The sequence below is a fragment of the Pelobates fuscus genome, chromosome 2 (assembly GCF_036172605.1).
Source record: "Pelobates fuscus isolate aPelFus1 chromosome 2, aPelFus1.pri, whole genome shotgun sequence".
Classification (NCBI taxonomy): domain Eukaryota; kingdom Metazoa; phylum Chordata; class Amphibia; order Anura; family Pelobatidae; genus Pelobates; species Pelobates fuscus.
The window spans coordinates 176,747,709-176,762,108 of NC_086318.1; the positions used below are offsets into that span (position 1 = coordinate 176,747,709).

General features: G+C 43.0%; 1 protein-coding gene across 1 annotated transcript in view; it reads left to right on the forward strand.

The window, feature by feature from the left end:
- The first annotated feature begins 298 nt into the window (after positions 1-298).
- LOC134586240 (collagen alpha-1(XIX) chain-like) overlaps positions 299-14,400 on the forward strand; it is a 209,227-nt gene continuing 195,125 nt past the window's right edge. The window contains exons 1-4 of the mRNA XM_063441733.1: positions 299-325; positions 903-956; positions 1,305-1,358; positions 14,318-14,371. Coding sequence (XP_063297803.1) covers positions 299-325; positions 903-956; positions 1,305-1,358; positions 14,318-14,371 — 189 coding nt within the window. The remainder of the gene's footprint in view (positions 326-902; positions 957-1,304; positions 1,359-14,317; positions 14,372-14,400) is intronic.

The following is a 14,400-nucleotide window of genomic DNA, read 5'->3' on the forward strand; positions in this document are numbered from 1 at the left end:
ACTGATTATATATAAGGCTAATCATAATCACGTTGATTTCATGTGAATACAAATTACCCTTTCCTGTGAGTTGGAAAGTGATTTGTTAAATCTGAACACAGTTATAACACAAGAGCTGTAGATCGAAGACTTCTACATATTAATTTTACTAGTGTAATTTTATTAATACATTAATTTTTCACTTAAATCTGATGATTGCACTCATTTAAGGTGACAATTCCAAATATTTCTCCTTACTGTTACACAATGTGTCCTGCAGACATATATATTGACATCCGGGTAAAATGAAAGCCGCATAATGAAATCTACTAGCCCATTTTGTCAGGTGTGAAGCAGGCATGTAACAGTAGGATTAATCTATAAATAAAAGACAACATATTATTTGTATGTCCATTTTCTTCTCTTTTCTACTACTACTACTCTTGATATATTGCATGTTATTACAGTAAAAGTTACATATGTGATATCTAATGTCATATGTAAATGCCTGAGAATATAATATGGAAATCACAATAAATCCTGAAATAACGAATATAAATATAATGATATTAAAGTATTTAATAAAATGTGTAAATTTAGATTTATTATTATCAGCAACCTAATGGTATCTCATTTATTAAACTAGGAATAATTATAGGCTGGTGTTGACTTGGCTATTAATGAGCCCCGTACAGTTTTGACTGTATCTGGGACACTAACCACTGAACTGTCACACCTGCAACAGTGTGTGAGGTTTTTCCAACTCTGCAATTTTAGCCTTTGTGCTTGTCCGTTCACCACAGTTTTCTGCTTAGTGAACAGACCTGCAGACATAAGCATGTTTAAATAAAACGTTAAATAATACTACTTGCAAATTTACGAAAGAAAAATAATGATGGATTCTCTCTGAAAATCTTTCAAAGGGTGAACATGGAGATCCAGGATTACCGGGATTTGCCGGAGCTCCAGGACCACAGGTATAATTTAAATTGTGGTATTGTTGTTTTCTCGGCTTTCCTTCACAATGAGGTTATTATTGAAATCCAGGGATCACAGCAGTCACCTAATTATTTCTGCAGAAAATCCAATACTAGGTTCATAGATGCCATCCATAAGTTGTGAGTATTAAAAACCGCACGTGGAATTACAGTTAAAAAGCTGCTTGACAGAAGTCTGATTTTTCACAGCATATTATGAGATTAGTCAGAACACACAAATAGAGCTTTTATTTGTTAAACAATATTGCATATTTAGTTTGTGCATAGCTGAGAAGTTTTGGCAAAAGTGCATTCCCTGTGTCCTTCATTTGTATAATTATATTTTAGGGCACAAAAGGTGAACCAGGATCTATTGGACTGCAAGGACCACCAGGAGATATGGTATGTGTTTCTTGATAAAATATTTCTTCAGTCACTGTGACAGTAACTTAAGATAAAATGATCTATCATTGTCATTGGCTAAAAGGCAACACATGCTTTTCTAATAATTGCACTGTTTACAGCTCTACTTGTAATTATTAACAGCAAGATCTAATGTAGATCACTGATACCCTTTTTATATAAAATCAGTGCAGCTGTAATGCTTACAAATTCAATAGCACATATATCCTTTCACATTTCTAAATTAATGAGCTGTGAAAATAAAATTAAATGTAGATATTCACACATCTTTATCCTGCAATGGGTGCCTCCATCTTGGATCCCAGTTTTTGTTATAAACTCTCTCCTTTGCAGGTCTCTCTATCAGTACCTTTGTACATAGTATTTTAATACATTAGATTTTATGACAGAGTTTTGACATCACAAAATGGTAGATTAGTGATGTCCCGAACTGATCGCCGGCGAATAGTTCCTGGCGAACATCGCTTGTTCGCGTTCGCCACGGATGGCGAACATATGCGCTGTTCGGTCCGCCCCCTATTCGTCATCATTGAGTAAACTTTGACCCTGTACCTCACAGTCAGCAGACACATTCCAGTCAATCAGCAGCAGACCCTCCCTCCCAGACCCTCCCATCTCCTGGACAGCCTCCATTTTTTTTTTTGTAAATTTGTTTTTATTGGAGTTTTAACAACAAGTGTTTGTTATATATTTTCATATTATGAACCATGTGGAACTCGCAGGTCCCGTGTTAAACATGCATTCAATATTATTAGTCAATTATGTGGAGGAATCGTTTTGGCACGCAGGCCAGGAACAGTTGAGGACTCGCAGGTCCTTTCTCTTATACACGTATCCTCCCATTGTCTGAATTCTTCAGTTAATGTGTTCGGTTCATCGAGAAATAACATGAATAACCAATTCTAGTAACGTGTTGGTCTAGCTGTCGGGTATGGGTAAAGCGGGTGGTGGTAGGTCCTAGTGTGTGTTGGATTGTCCGGTCCGTCCCGGTTGAGCAGGTCTTCCCTCCGTCCCTCCTGTGTCTCGTGTCGTAGCCCTATGCGATTTGTATGGCTAAGTAGGATTTATCATTCGTCCTTACCAGTGGATTGTTGGTTACCATTAGGGTGCGCTTTGCGTAGTGCAGTGTGGTTGTGTGTGCGGAGTGTCCATATTCCCTAGCGCTCGTGTATGTCTACCGCTCTATACTCCCCATGTTCCCAGCAGTCGTCGGTTCGGGGAGTTCTTCTGGTAGTCGGGTAGTGGCTGTTGTCCTGGTATCCTAGTGAGCTTAGGGTTAGTCAGCTGCTTGGTCTGAGGAGTGAATAATCTGGGCTGATGGTCTCAAGTGTGTGGTCGCTTACCAGGAGTGGTTAGTGACTTGTCGGTGCTGTGTATGATGGTCTGCTGTTGGCAGTTATGTCGCTATTCCATTGCCGATTTCTTGCGCGGTAGGGTGGTCGGGAAATTACGTGTTGTAGGAGCGTTGGTGTGGTTGTGTTCCTAGGTTGTGGTTGGTGTTTTGGGATTATTTGTCGTTTGTTCATTTCCGTTTGGGGGATCGCTTATAGTGTTAGTTCGTGCTGTTAGGGTTCTGAGCAGTATTGACTGAGGATCATTGTACTCTTGTAGAGTAGTAAGATTGAACAGTCTTTGGGAGGTTGCCATTTTGGGTAAGATTTTGTGGGATGTGTAGTTGGTGTGTGAGTGTTTCGTCAAGATTCTAGGCGTGGTGTCTTCGTATTATGATTGTGTTGTTTATCGGGTTTTCGGGTTGATGTGTTGGTCTTGTTAAGCGGTGTGAGATCCTGCATGTTAGTTGTGTGTGTCTATGTAGTATGTCATCGTCAAGTGACGATTAGATCAGTTTTGTTAGACGTGTCGTGTGGTGTGATGGGTCAGATGGGTAGTTTTGTTTGAGAGTTATCTTTATGTGTGTCAGTTGTGTTGTTGATTTAGGTGCGTGTGGATGCTCATTTGCGAGTTAGTGTGGTCGTAGTGCGGTGATGTAATTGTGGGGTGTGGGTGGTGGATGCGGTTGCGTGTGGTGGGTGTTGGTTGTCTTGTATGCGTTTGTGTGTGGTGTGATATGCGAGGTAGCTGTGTGGGTGCAGGACATGTTTGGGGTTGTGGGTGTTGTGTCGTTTTCCCAGCTCCCCCCCCCCCGCCGGTCCCGTCACCGCGGTCCCTCCTCGCTGTGTATACAATCCATGGTTGCCATTTGTCTACGTGTTTGGTGAGAGTGTCCGTCAGAGTTGCATGTATCTCTTCCGCAGCTCGAATTTCTTCCACTTTGGCGAGCCATTGTTCCGTCGTGGGGATTTGAGTCCGTTTCCAGAGGGTGGGTATGAGTGCTTTGACGGCGTCTAGGAGATGTCGGAGGATCGATCTTTTATATCTTGAAATTGGTTCGTGGGTGTGGTGTAGGAGTATGTTTTCAATGGATAGTTGTGTCGTGGGTCCCAGGATGTCTTGGACACGGGTCGTTACTTGGGTCCAGTACGGTTCGATTTTGGAGCACTCCCACCAGATGTGTTTTACTGTTCCTTCCTCCAGGCCACATCTCCAGCAGGTCGCCGGGGTGGCGGGGAATATTTTGTGTAGGTGTTCTGTACCAGAACGTCAGTAGTTTGTAGTTCATTTCTTGGTAGGATGTGCTGGAGGAGGATTTGTGGTGGAGTATGAGGATTTTGTCCCATTGTGCGTCTGTGAACGTCCTGTCCAGGAGACGCTCCCATCGTCTTTTGTAGGGTATGACCGTGGTCCGTGATCCTGTGATTAGGTGTTGGTAGATAGTGGAGGTAGGTTTCAGTACGGTCGATTTTCGGTCGCAGAGTTCCTCGAACCAAGTGAGGGTCCTATGTGCCGCAGTTTTATCCGGTAGTGTATCTTAGTAGTGTGCTAACTGTGTGTATCTGTATTTGTGCATGGGGGTTGGCGTGTCTTCCATCAGTTGTTCCAGAGGCTTCAGTCCGGTGTTGGTTATGGTCCTGTGGAGGGGGATGAAATCTCCTTCCCCTAGGAAGGTCCAGGCGCTGGTGGGTAGTCCCCCCCCTAATTGTTGGTTATATGCCAGGGAGGTCATTGGGCTTGGTGTGGGAGAGGTCGTCGTCGTTCTCCGTATTACTGACCACATCTGCAGAGTTTGGTTCGTGGGGGAGAGTATGTTCGGTTCCCCCTGCGTTATTCTTTTCGTATTCCAGACTGAGGCGAAGATGGAAGGATTGTCAGGCGTGGTTCTATCTAGGGTTACCCATTGTTTGTGTTGGGGATTGGTGTGCCATTCCAGGATTCTCTGTAGGGCTGTCGCTTGCTGAAATTTCCGTACGTCTGGGAGTGCTAATCCTCCATTTCGTCTGGGTTGGCAGAGGAGGTCATATCGCAGGCGCGGGCTTCGTCCTTTCCATATGTATGTTAAGAATGCAGTCTTCAGGGTAGCGAAGAATGTTGTTGGTATTGATATGGGGATTGTGTGGAAGAGGTACAGCATTCTGGGCAATGCGTTCATTTTAAGAACCGCTATACGGCCTAGCCACGAGATGTGCGGGAAATTCCAAGTCCGCAGGTCTTGTTGAATGCGGGCGAGGAGGGGGGCGAAGTTAGTTTGGTACAGGGAATTCGGTTCCGTCGTCACCCAGATCCCTAGGTATTTCATTTTGGATTGACACCATCGAAATGGAAAGCTCGGGGCGATGGTTCTATGGTTTCCCGTTGGGTCAGTTATATTCAGGAGTTCGCATTTGCTGAGGTTGAGCTTGAGGCCCGAGAGGCGTCCATAGTCTTCGAGTTCTTTCATTAGGCAGGGGAGGGTTATTCTAGGTTGTGTTATGAAGAACAACAAGTCGTCCGCATATGCGGCAACCTTGTGTGTGGTGTTTTTCCATGTATATCCCTGGATGTTGTTATTCCGTCTTATTGCTTCCAGTAGGGGTTCGAGCGTGATCGCGAATAGAAGTGGGGATAGGGGACATCCCTGTCTTGTGCCATTACGGATCAGGAAGGGTGTAGCTGCTGCTGATATGATACAGAAATTGATAGCTAGGCTAGTGTATTCAGTGTCAATTACAGTCCTGAAGGACTCATCTGATCTCTGCTGTAAGGACAGCACCCCAAAAAGCCCTTTTTAGGGCTAGAACATCAGTCTGCTTATTTTTTTTTCTGTGTAATGTAATTGCAGTTGCCTGCCTGCCAGCCTGTGTGTCAGGCTCACAGCATATACTGTGCCCACTTGCCCAGTGCCACCACTCACTCACTGGTGTCACAATAGCTTGCATTTAAAAACCAAAACTTTTTTGAATTTAATATAATAGCAGTCAGTTTCCTTCACTAGTGTGCGTTTCAGGTCCTGCCCAGTGCCACCACTCACTCACTGGTGTCACAATAGCTTGCATTTAAAAAAAACAAAAACTTTTTTGACTGTAATATATAGCAGTCAGTTTCCTTCATGCGTGTGCGTTTCATGGCCTGCCAGGGCACAGTGTCACACCAGTGCAACTCATATCTGGTGTAACAGTAGTGTACATTTAAAAAACATTTTTTTTTTACTTTATTAGATTGAATAGCAGTTAGTTGTCTGCCAGCGTGTGTGTCAGGCTCACAGCGTATACTGTGCCCACTTGCCCAGTGCCACCACTCATATCTGGTGCCACAATAGCTTGCATTTAACAAAAAAAAACTTTTTGGACTGTAATATAATAGCAGTCAGTTTCCTTCACGAGTGTGCGTTTCAGGGCCTGCCCAGTGCCACCACTCACTCACTGGTGTCCCAATAATTGGCAACAGCATCCTTTGATTGGCGTGCTGTCTGGCTGACCCCGGGTGCCGATGCATGCTGTCTGACTGTGCCACTAGCTCCTTGCGACGACCTCCCCCTGCTTCCAACTCGTCTCCTCCTCCTCCTCTCTGTCTCCCCATCTGAACTTTCCCCCTGTTCTTCTTCTGTTCTAGCGGGCACCCACGTGACATCCACGGACGCATCTTCATCATCAACCGCTTTACTTGTATCTGACAACTCAGCAAAGGAAGCAGCAGCGGGTACAACATCATCATCATCACACCATACGTCCATGTGTGTAATGCTGCCTGACTGAGACATATCCCTGTTATCTATATCCTCTGGCAATAATGGTTGCGCATCACTCATTTCTTCCAATGTGTAAATAACTCCTCTGACATATCAAGTGAAGCGGCTGTGGTGCTAGTGTTGGTGGTGGCGTCAGGCGGGCGAGTGGTAACTTGAGAGGTGCCCGAAGCTAAGCTGGAGGAGGATGGTGCGTCAAGGTTCCGAGCGGAAGCTGTAGAAGATTGGGTGTCCTGTGTTAGCTAGTCAACTATGTCCTCAGAACTTTTCCAGTTCAGGGTACGTGGCCTCTGAACACTGGGCCTTATTCTAGGGCCAAAGGGAATCACAGCACCACGATCATGACGGCCCCTGCGGGGTGGCCTGCCTCTGCCTGTCATTTTTTTTTCGATTAGTGGTACTATGCGTGCAAGCTACTGTGACAACAGATATGAGTGGCACTGTGCACTGGCAGAAGTTGGCAGAGTAGACGCTATAGGCCTGACACACACGCTTGCAGACAACTAACTGCTATTCAATCTATTACAGTCAAAAAAAAATTTTTTAAATGTACACTACTGTTACACCAGATATGAGTTGCACTAGTGTGACACTGTGCCCTGGCAGGCCCTGAAACGTACACGCGTGAAGGAAACTGACTGCTATTATATTACAGTCCAAAAAGTTTAGTTTTTTTTAAATGCAGGCTATTGGGACACCAGTAAAAGTGAGTGGTGGCACTGGGCAGGCCCTGAAACGCACACTCGTGAAGGAAACTGACTGCTATTATATTACAGTCAAAAACGTTTTTTTGTTTTTTTTTTAAATGCAGGCTATTGGGACACCAGTGAGTGAGTGGTGGCACTGGGCAGGCCCTGAAACGCACACTCGTGAAGGAAACTGACTGCTATTATATTACAGTCAAAAACGTTTTTTTGTTTTTTTTTAAATGCAGGCTATTGGGACACCAGTGAGTGAGTGGTGGCACTGGGCAGGCCCTGAAACGCACACTCGTGAAGGAAACTGACTGCTATTATATTACAGTCCAAAAAGTTTTTTTTTTTGTTAAATGCAAGCTATTGTGACACCAGATATGAGTTGTGGCACTGGGCAAGTGGGCACAGTATACGCTGTGAGCCTGACACACACGCTGGCAGACAACTAACTGCTATTCAATCTATTACAGTCAATTTTTTTTTTTTTTTTTTTTAAATGTACTCTACTGTTACACCAGATATGAGTTGCACTGGTGTGACACTGTGCCCTGGCAGGCCCTGAAACGCACACGTTTGAAGGAAACTGACTGCTATTATATTACAGTCCAAAAAGTTTAGTTTTTTTTTAAATTCAAGCTATTGGGACATCAGTGAGTGAGTGGTGGCACTGGGCAAGTGGGCACAGTATATGCTGTGAGCCTGACACACAGGCTGGCAGGCAGGCAACTGCAATTACATTACACAGAAAAAAAAGCAGACTGATGTTCTAGCCCTAAAAAGGGCTTTTTGGGGTTCTGTCCTTACAGCAGAGATCAGATGAGTCCTTCAGGACTGTAATGGACACTGAATACACTAGCCTAGCTATCAATTTCCCTATCAAATCAGCAGCAGCTACACTGTCCCTCCTCTCACTAAGAATGCTGCTTCACATTGATTGTAAAATGGATGCTGTCCAGGAGGTGGGAGGGTCTGTGAGGGAGGGTCTGCTGCTGATTGACTGGAATGTGTCTGCTGACTGTGAGGTACAGGGTCAAAGTTTACTCAATGATGATGAATAGGGGGCGGACCGAACAGCGCATATGTTCGCCATCCGTGGAGAACGCGAACAAGCGATGTTCGCCAGGAACTATTCGCCAGCGAACAGTTCGGGACATCACTAGTAATAGGAAAGCAAAAGAGGGACAATGGAATTTTAGCTCAAATAGATATAGGGACTGTCCCTCCTAAATAGGGGCAGTTGGGAGCAGTGGCGTACACATGACCCATGGGTCCCCAGTGCGAAAATTGATCCATGCCCCCCCGCACTTATTCTGCGCGGGCTGGGGCCGCAACACATGGCAGCAGGCACCTGGTGGCAGGGGTGGCAGGGGTGGCAGGGGTTGCAGGGCTGCGACCCCTGCGACCGTGGTATGTACGCCAATGCATGCAGATGCACACACACTTAAAGAACCACTACAGACTCCAAGATCACATCAGCTCAATTAAGTGGTCTGGGTGCCAGGTCCCTCTAGTTTTAACCCTGCAGCTGAAAACATAGCAGTTTCAGAGAAACTGCTATGTTTCACTGAGGGTTAATCCAGCCTCTAGTGGCTGTCTCATTGACAGCCACTAGAGGAGCTTCCGTGATTCTAAGACACTGAACGTCCATAGGAAAGAATTGAGTAATGCTTTCCTATGGGCGGTATGAATGCGTGCGGCTCTTGCCGCAGATGCGCATTCGGAGCTGAGAGGCGGAGGACTCTGGAGAAAGGTAAATGCTGAAGACACACACACACTCTCACGAACAGAAGCATACACACTAGCTAACAGACACACACATTTACTGACAGAGACACACTCAGCGACAGACATACATACACACTCACTTACAAAATATACACTCTCACTGACAAACACACACTCACTAACAGACATCAAACAGACACACACAAACACACTCAGTAACTGATACACACAGTAACACACTCACTGACACTCACTAGCAGACACACTAACACTCACACACTAACACACACACTCACACACTAACACACACACTCACTAACACACACACTCACACACACTAACACACACACACACACTAACACACACACACACACACTAACAATCACACACTAACACTCACACACTAACACACACACTCACACACACACTCACACACTCACACATTAACACTAACACACACACTCACACACTAACACACACACTAACACACACTCACACACTCAGACACTAACACATGTTTTTTTTTAAATTTAATCCCCCAGCCTCCTTACCTTTTGGAGTGCTGAGGGGATTCCCTGGGGTCCAGTGGTGCTGCTGGGCTCCTGGGTGGCCGGTCACCGGGCAGGCTGGCGGGCACGCAAGGGAGCACAGTCCCCTGAGGGCTTCCTGTTCAGCTTCCTCGCGTGCCACGTACTGATGCAGAAGCCGGAAGATGACGTCATCTTCCGGCTCCAGCATCAGTGCGGTGCGCGAGGGAGCTGAAGAGGAAGCACTCAGGGGAAAGTGCTCCCTCGCGCACGCGCCAACCTGCCTACCCGCCGGGTGACGCCAGGGCCAGCCTCGGGGGGTCCTGAGGTGGACAGCTACTGGGCCCCCCAGGAGAAGAGGCTGGCCACAGTGGTTACATACCTGGTGGGCCGGACCCGGTCGCAGGCGCGACCCCTGCGACCCCGGTATGTACTCCACTGGTTGGGAGGTATGTGTGACATTATTACTACACCTGGCTTTGCTCTGCCATCAGCATAGGCCAATCACTAAGTAGAAAATCCCCATGAAATGTAGACATTTCATATGTGCTGAGCCACATACGTCAGGATGTAATTACAGTCTGGCTCCGTTTGCCCTATGCCTTGTGTATCTAAGTCTAAATAGTCAGTGAGATAGCTCAGCTAGATAAAATAGATTAGCAGGTTACATCTCTAAAGTTGATTAAGTATTGTAACATTGGGTAGTAATAGTTACTTCTGTCAATAAGCTGACAAGCGTATGTTGGGGAATGGATTTTATATAAATATATAAAAGAATGTACCCCTCAAGGTCAGAAACAATATCCAATATTCTGTTTTTGAAACTTGTCTTAACAAACCAAACATACAGCTGGTGTAAAGGATTGGATTGTGTGAGATGCAGTTTGCACACACACTGTTCCACACTAGACTCATCCCTGCCTGAGATTACATTTTCAAGTGGATTATACAGTTTTCAGATATGAAAGTATTCAGCAGACTGTCGCCTGCAAGGTCTATGTATCTTGTTATACAGGACTGCTCTGAAGCTCAGCAAGAGGCACTCAGCTACATATCATTGGAGATGCAGAGATGGCATCTGAATCTGTCGCCATCTGGTTGAGTTTGGGAATAAAAGTATTAATATTTCATGCAATAGCAAACTTACATTTTTAGTAATAATTTAACCCAGCCATATGAAAATGGTTGGAAAAAATACCTAATTACTTGTATGCGCTCCTGGATTCTACTCACAAAGATAGCAAACTGTTATTCACATGCTAAATGCTATCCTAGTCTGAATTTTAAGCTTAATTAAACCACGTTATTTACCTCTGCCTTGTTTGCATGTAACCTATTACCTAGCCAAGCTTGTCTTTTGCCTATAGTTCAGATTTCACTATATCTACAGAGTGCACTGACTTCTGGCCTTCTATGGACCCATTATAAAGCTACTCACATTGTGTTAGTCTTTTCTCTTATGCTCATTTATGTCACGGAGTATTAAACTTAACGCGCAGAGTTTAGAATGGCAAGGCATGGACTAATGAAATATAAATGTCTTACTGGGCCTTAAAGTGGCCAAACTTAATGTTAGACAGAGAAAAGAGTAGTCGAAATATGAGCCGAGGTAAGGTTAACGGAGAGAGACAGCGAAAATAAGAACTAGCCAGAGTCAGGTACACAGTAAAAATCAGATGGGCAAACAAGACAGGCAAGGGTTAACGCAAAACTCAGATCAGGAAACAAACCAAGGTCAATACTAGAATACAATACAAATCACTAGGAACGCACTAAAGGGTACTTGGAACAGAAACCACAATAGGGCACAGAATCTAGGGCCAGGTAAGTTCAAATACTTTTATTTTTAATTTGATTGGTTCACGTCATGCCGGCGCCCCAAAACGTGGGTGAATGGGGGCGCTGGAATGACGTAAGCCAATAGGATCCGGCCGCAAGGTTAAGCTCCCATTTCCCCTTTAAGAACGTGCTTGTGATGTGAGCAGCGTTCCTAATACTGTATGGGCCGTGTGCCCAATCAGACTGTTCTGCGTGCGCGTCCCGCCAAGAGCACAGAGTTATCGAGCCGCACATGGCGCCCCTGAAGGCAGGTGGGCTAAAGCCGTATGCGGCAAAATCAGAGGACCCCTGCCGGCACGTGGACTGGGTAAGTACTGTTACAATTTACAAGAATAACTCACATTTTTGACTACACAACACAGAAAAGTGAAAAATTATGAATGTTAGAGTATTTATCTCTTTAATTTGTTTAATTATTATACTTTAACCATGCTGTATCTCCCTTGTGTCAAGAAATGTTACTTGGTTCACACAATGATGTCAACTGAGAGAGACAGAACATTTATACACATGGCATTCCAGTAGATAGATGCTATCAAAGTTTTTGGAAGCTTATGAGCAAACTAAGATCCTAATAATACTTCCAATGATCATTTAGGTAATGTCTAATGGCTATAATATCTACATGATTCCCATTGTGAGCTGGCCCAGTGTAAAGGGATACATTAGGTGACTACATTGCAAACCCAACAGCAGTGGTAATTCTTTAAAGGATTGCTTATGAATGATCGCAACTTTGAGCATGAAAAGCATCAAGTGCTCTAGAAGCTGTCTACTGGAAACTAGCCACTTATATGTACTGAGTATTTGTACTCTAGCGTGAATCATTTGGACACTAATAAAAGTGAATCATTATATTTTATAAAAAAGAAATCCTAATTGCTGTTTTAATACGGAGGGCTTTTGAAGATCTGTTATTATGGATAATTTGCCCACTGGAAACAATGTTGGTTTGAATGAATATTGAATGTTGTTTCTCAACTAATGTAAAGACGTGTTCATTTCTGAATGTCCCAACAATATGTGGGTCAATGCAGCCTCTTTCAAAACTAAAAAAGGATTAATAACCCATTAGGCAAGTATAACGTTCATATACCTAAGTCTCTTGTTATCTTAGTGACAAATATTAGTTAGCCTTTTACTATTAAGTTGGTCTGTTACAATCCATTAGAGTGTTAATGCCAGGGCTATGGTGTTACAAATATTGGTCTTATAAAGCGAACCTAATTGCATTTTTGCAATTGTTCTATCCATCCCAAAATAGCATTCTTCAATACACTATGGCCGCCTTTTTTTTTTGTTCAATTTGCTCTATTTTCCACATCTGTTTCACTGATGCTTTTCATCTTGCAGTAATCATGGAAATCACACAAATTAAGATGTAATTGCTCTTCTTTATACTCATGGCCGTTCATGTGTGTCTCAATAACAGCAATAAATAGCGCACTCACCAATAAATGTCAGCAGAATTCAGGTGATAAATCAAATAAGCCTCATTAAAATAAAATAGTATGTAGAGAAAACAAATGGGCCAGGAAACAGAGTATCATTACTTTCTGTGCAGTGCTAGCCATTTGATCTATAGCCAATCTGTTACATTTACTATGTTTTAAGAGGCAAAGCAATGTCTATGTAGATCCTACCCACTCTCCTTAAACCCTCATTAACCAACCTCTGTTTCTCCTCCTGCTCCTAATGTCCCTCATACCCGTATGACCTAGCCATGTTGTTTTCAATGACCAAAGTAAATTTAGGAATTACAGCTTATTTAGGAAAGTGCAGATGAAGAATGACAAGTGAGGAAGATTGTCCTGACAGATATATTTTTCAACAGAGTTACAGCTACGACAGCCAAATGAAGGGACATTGACAAAAAAACAACATTACAGTAGTTAAAGGAATACTAAAGTGTTAGGAATGCAAAACTGTCTCCGTGGCCATAAAAGAGTTACAAAAACCCTTCAAACACTTACCTGATTTCAGCACGAGGCCCCCTGGTGAGCAGTGCACCCATTAGGCCTTCCCCATAAGAAAGTACTACTCTTACTTGCTTTTCTATTGTGTTTTGCATGACACAAGACATCCTCATGCACATAGTGAAGATGTCCAGCATCGTTTCAAGAAACTAAACTGCAGTCTTAACCCTGCAATGTAAACATTACACTTTCATTAAAACTACAATATTTACATTGAAGGGTTAATGGGACATGGGGCACTACACCTAGACCACTTACAATGAGACTGAAGATTGATTCAATGAGAAGATTGTTAGCGTTTTGAGAGCTAATGTTTAAGGAATAAGTGGGTCATCGGGTGTCCTATGGACATATAACATATAATATTAGCAATACCCCATAGTCATGGTTTTGCAGTCTTAATGTCTAAGAGCATATTGACCTTGACAAACTTATTATTGATATAAAAAATTATTTCTCAGGAAACACACACACACATGATATGCAATATATATATATATATATATTAATAAGAATGAATTGTACAGAATGGAGCTGAGGATCTGATTTTTGTCTTTTAATTTAAATTTCGGTTGCAACATATTTACATCAGATATTTCTAATAAACCAGTATATCAAGATCACACTAACAGCTTATGTGCTGCCTAGAGCATCAACTGTTGGTATTAAACTTTAAGTACGGAAAATGAAAATCAATAGCAATCCAAAATGAAGGCCAGTGAAGAAATTCAATGATTGACTTAGAGCTTTGAAAAAAACATGGAAAGAAATATCATAAATGAAAAATTATGTTATAGTATTTAAAGTTAACTTTCAATTTGGGTAATGCATAAGCCTTACTGTATCTCAAACACAATATTATCATTTCCTAAGTTTCTTTTATTCTCAAGTTGATATGGTTTCTTCTAATGGCATATGAAATTTAATACTAAAAAGAACGTTTTGCATTTTTCTACTTTCCTGCTTAAATATAATAAACAGGCAACATTTTGTTTTCTGAGACTGGAAAAAAATCTTAAATCTTTATTAGATGTCATGAGATGCTGTGTGTCATCATAGGGTGTAAATGTTTAGTACTTATGAACAGCAGACTGATTATACTTATTATTATAAACAGGGGTTACCTGGAGAACACGGTATACCTGGGAAACAAGGTAGCAAAGGAGAAAAGGTATGGTATACTTTTTGGTCTTAAAAATA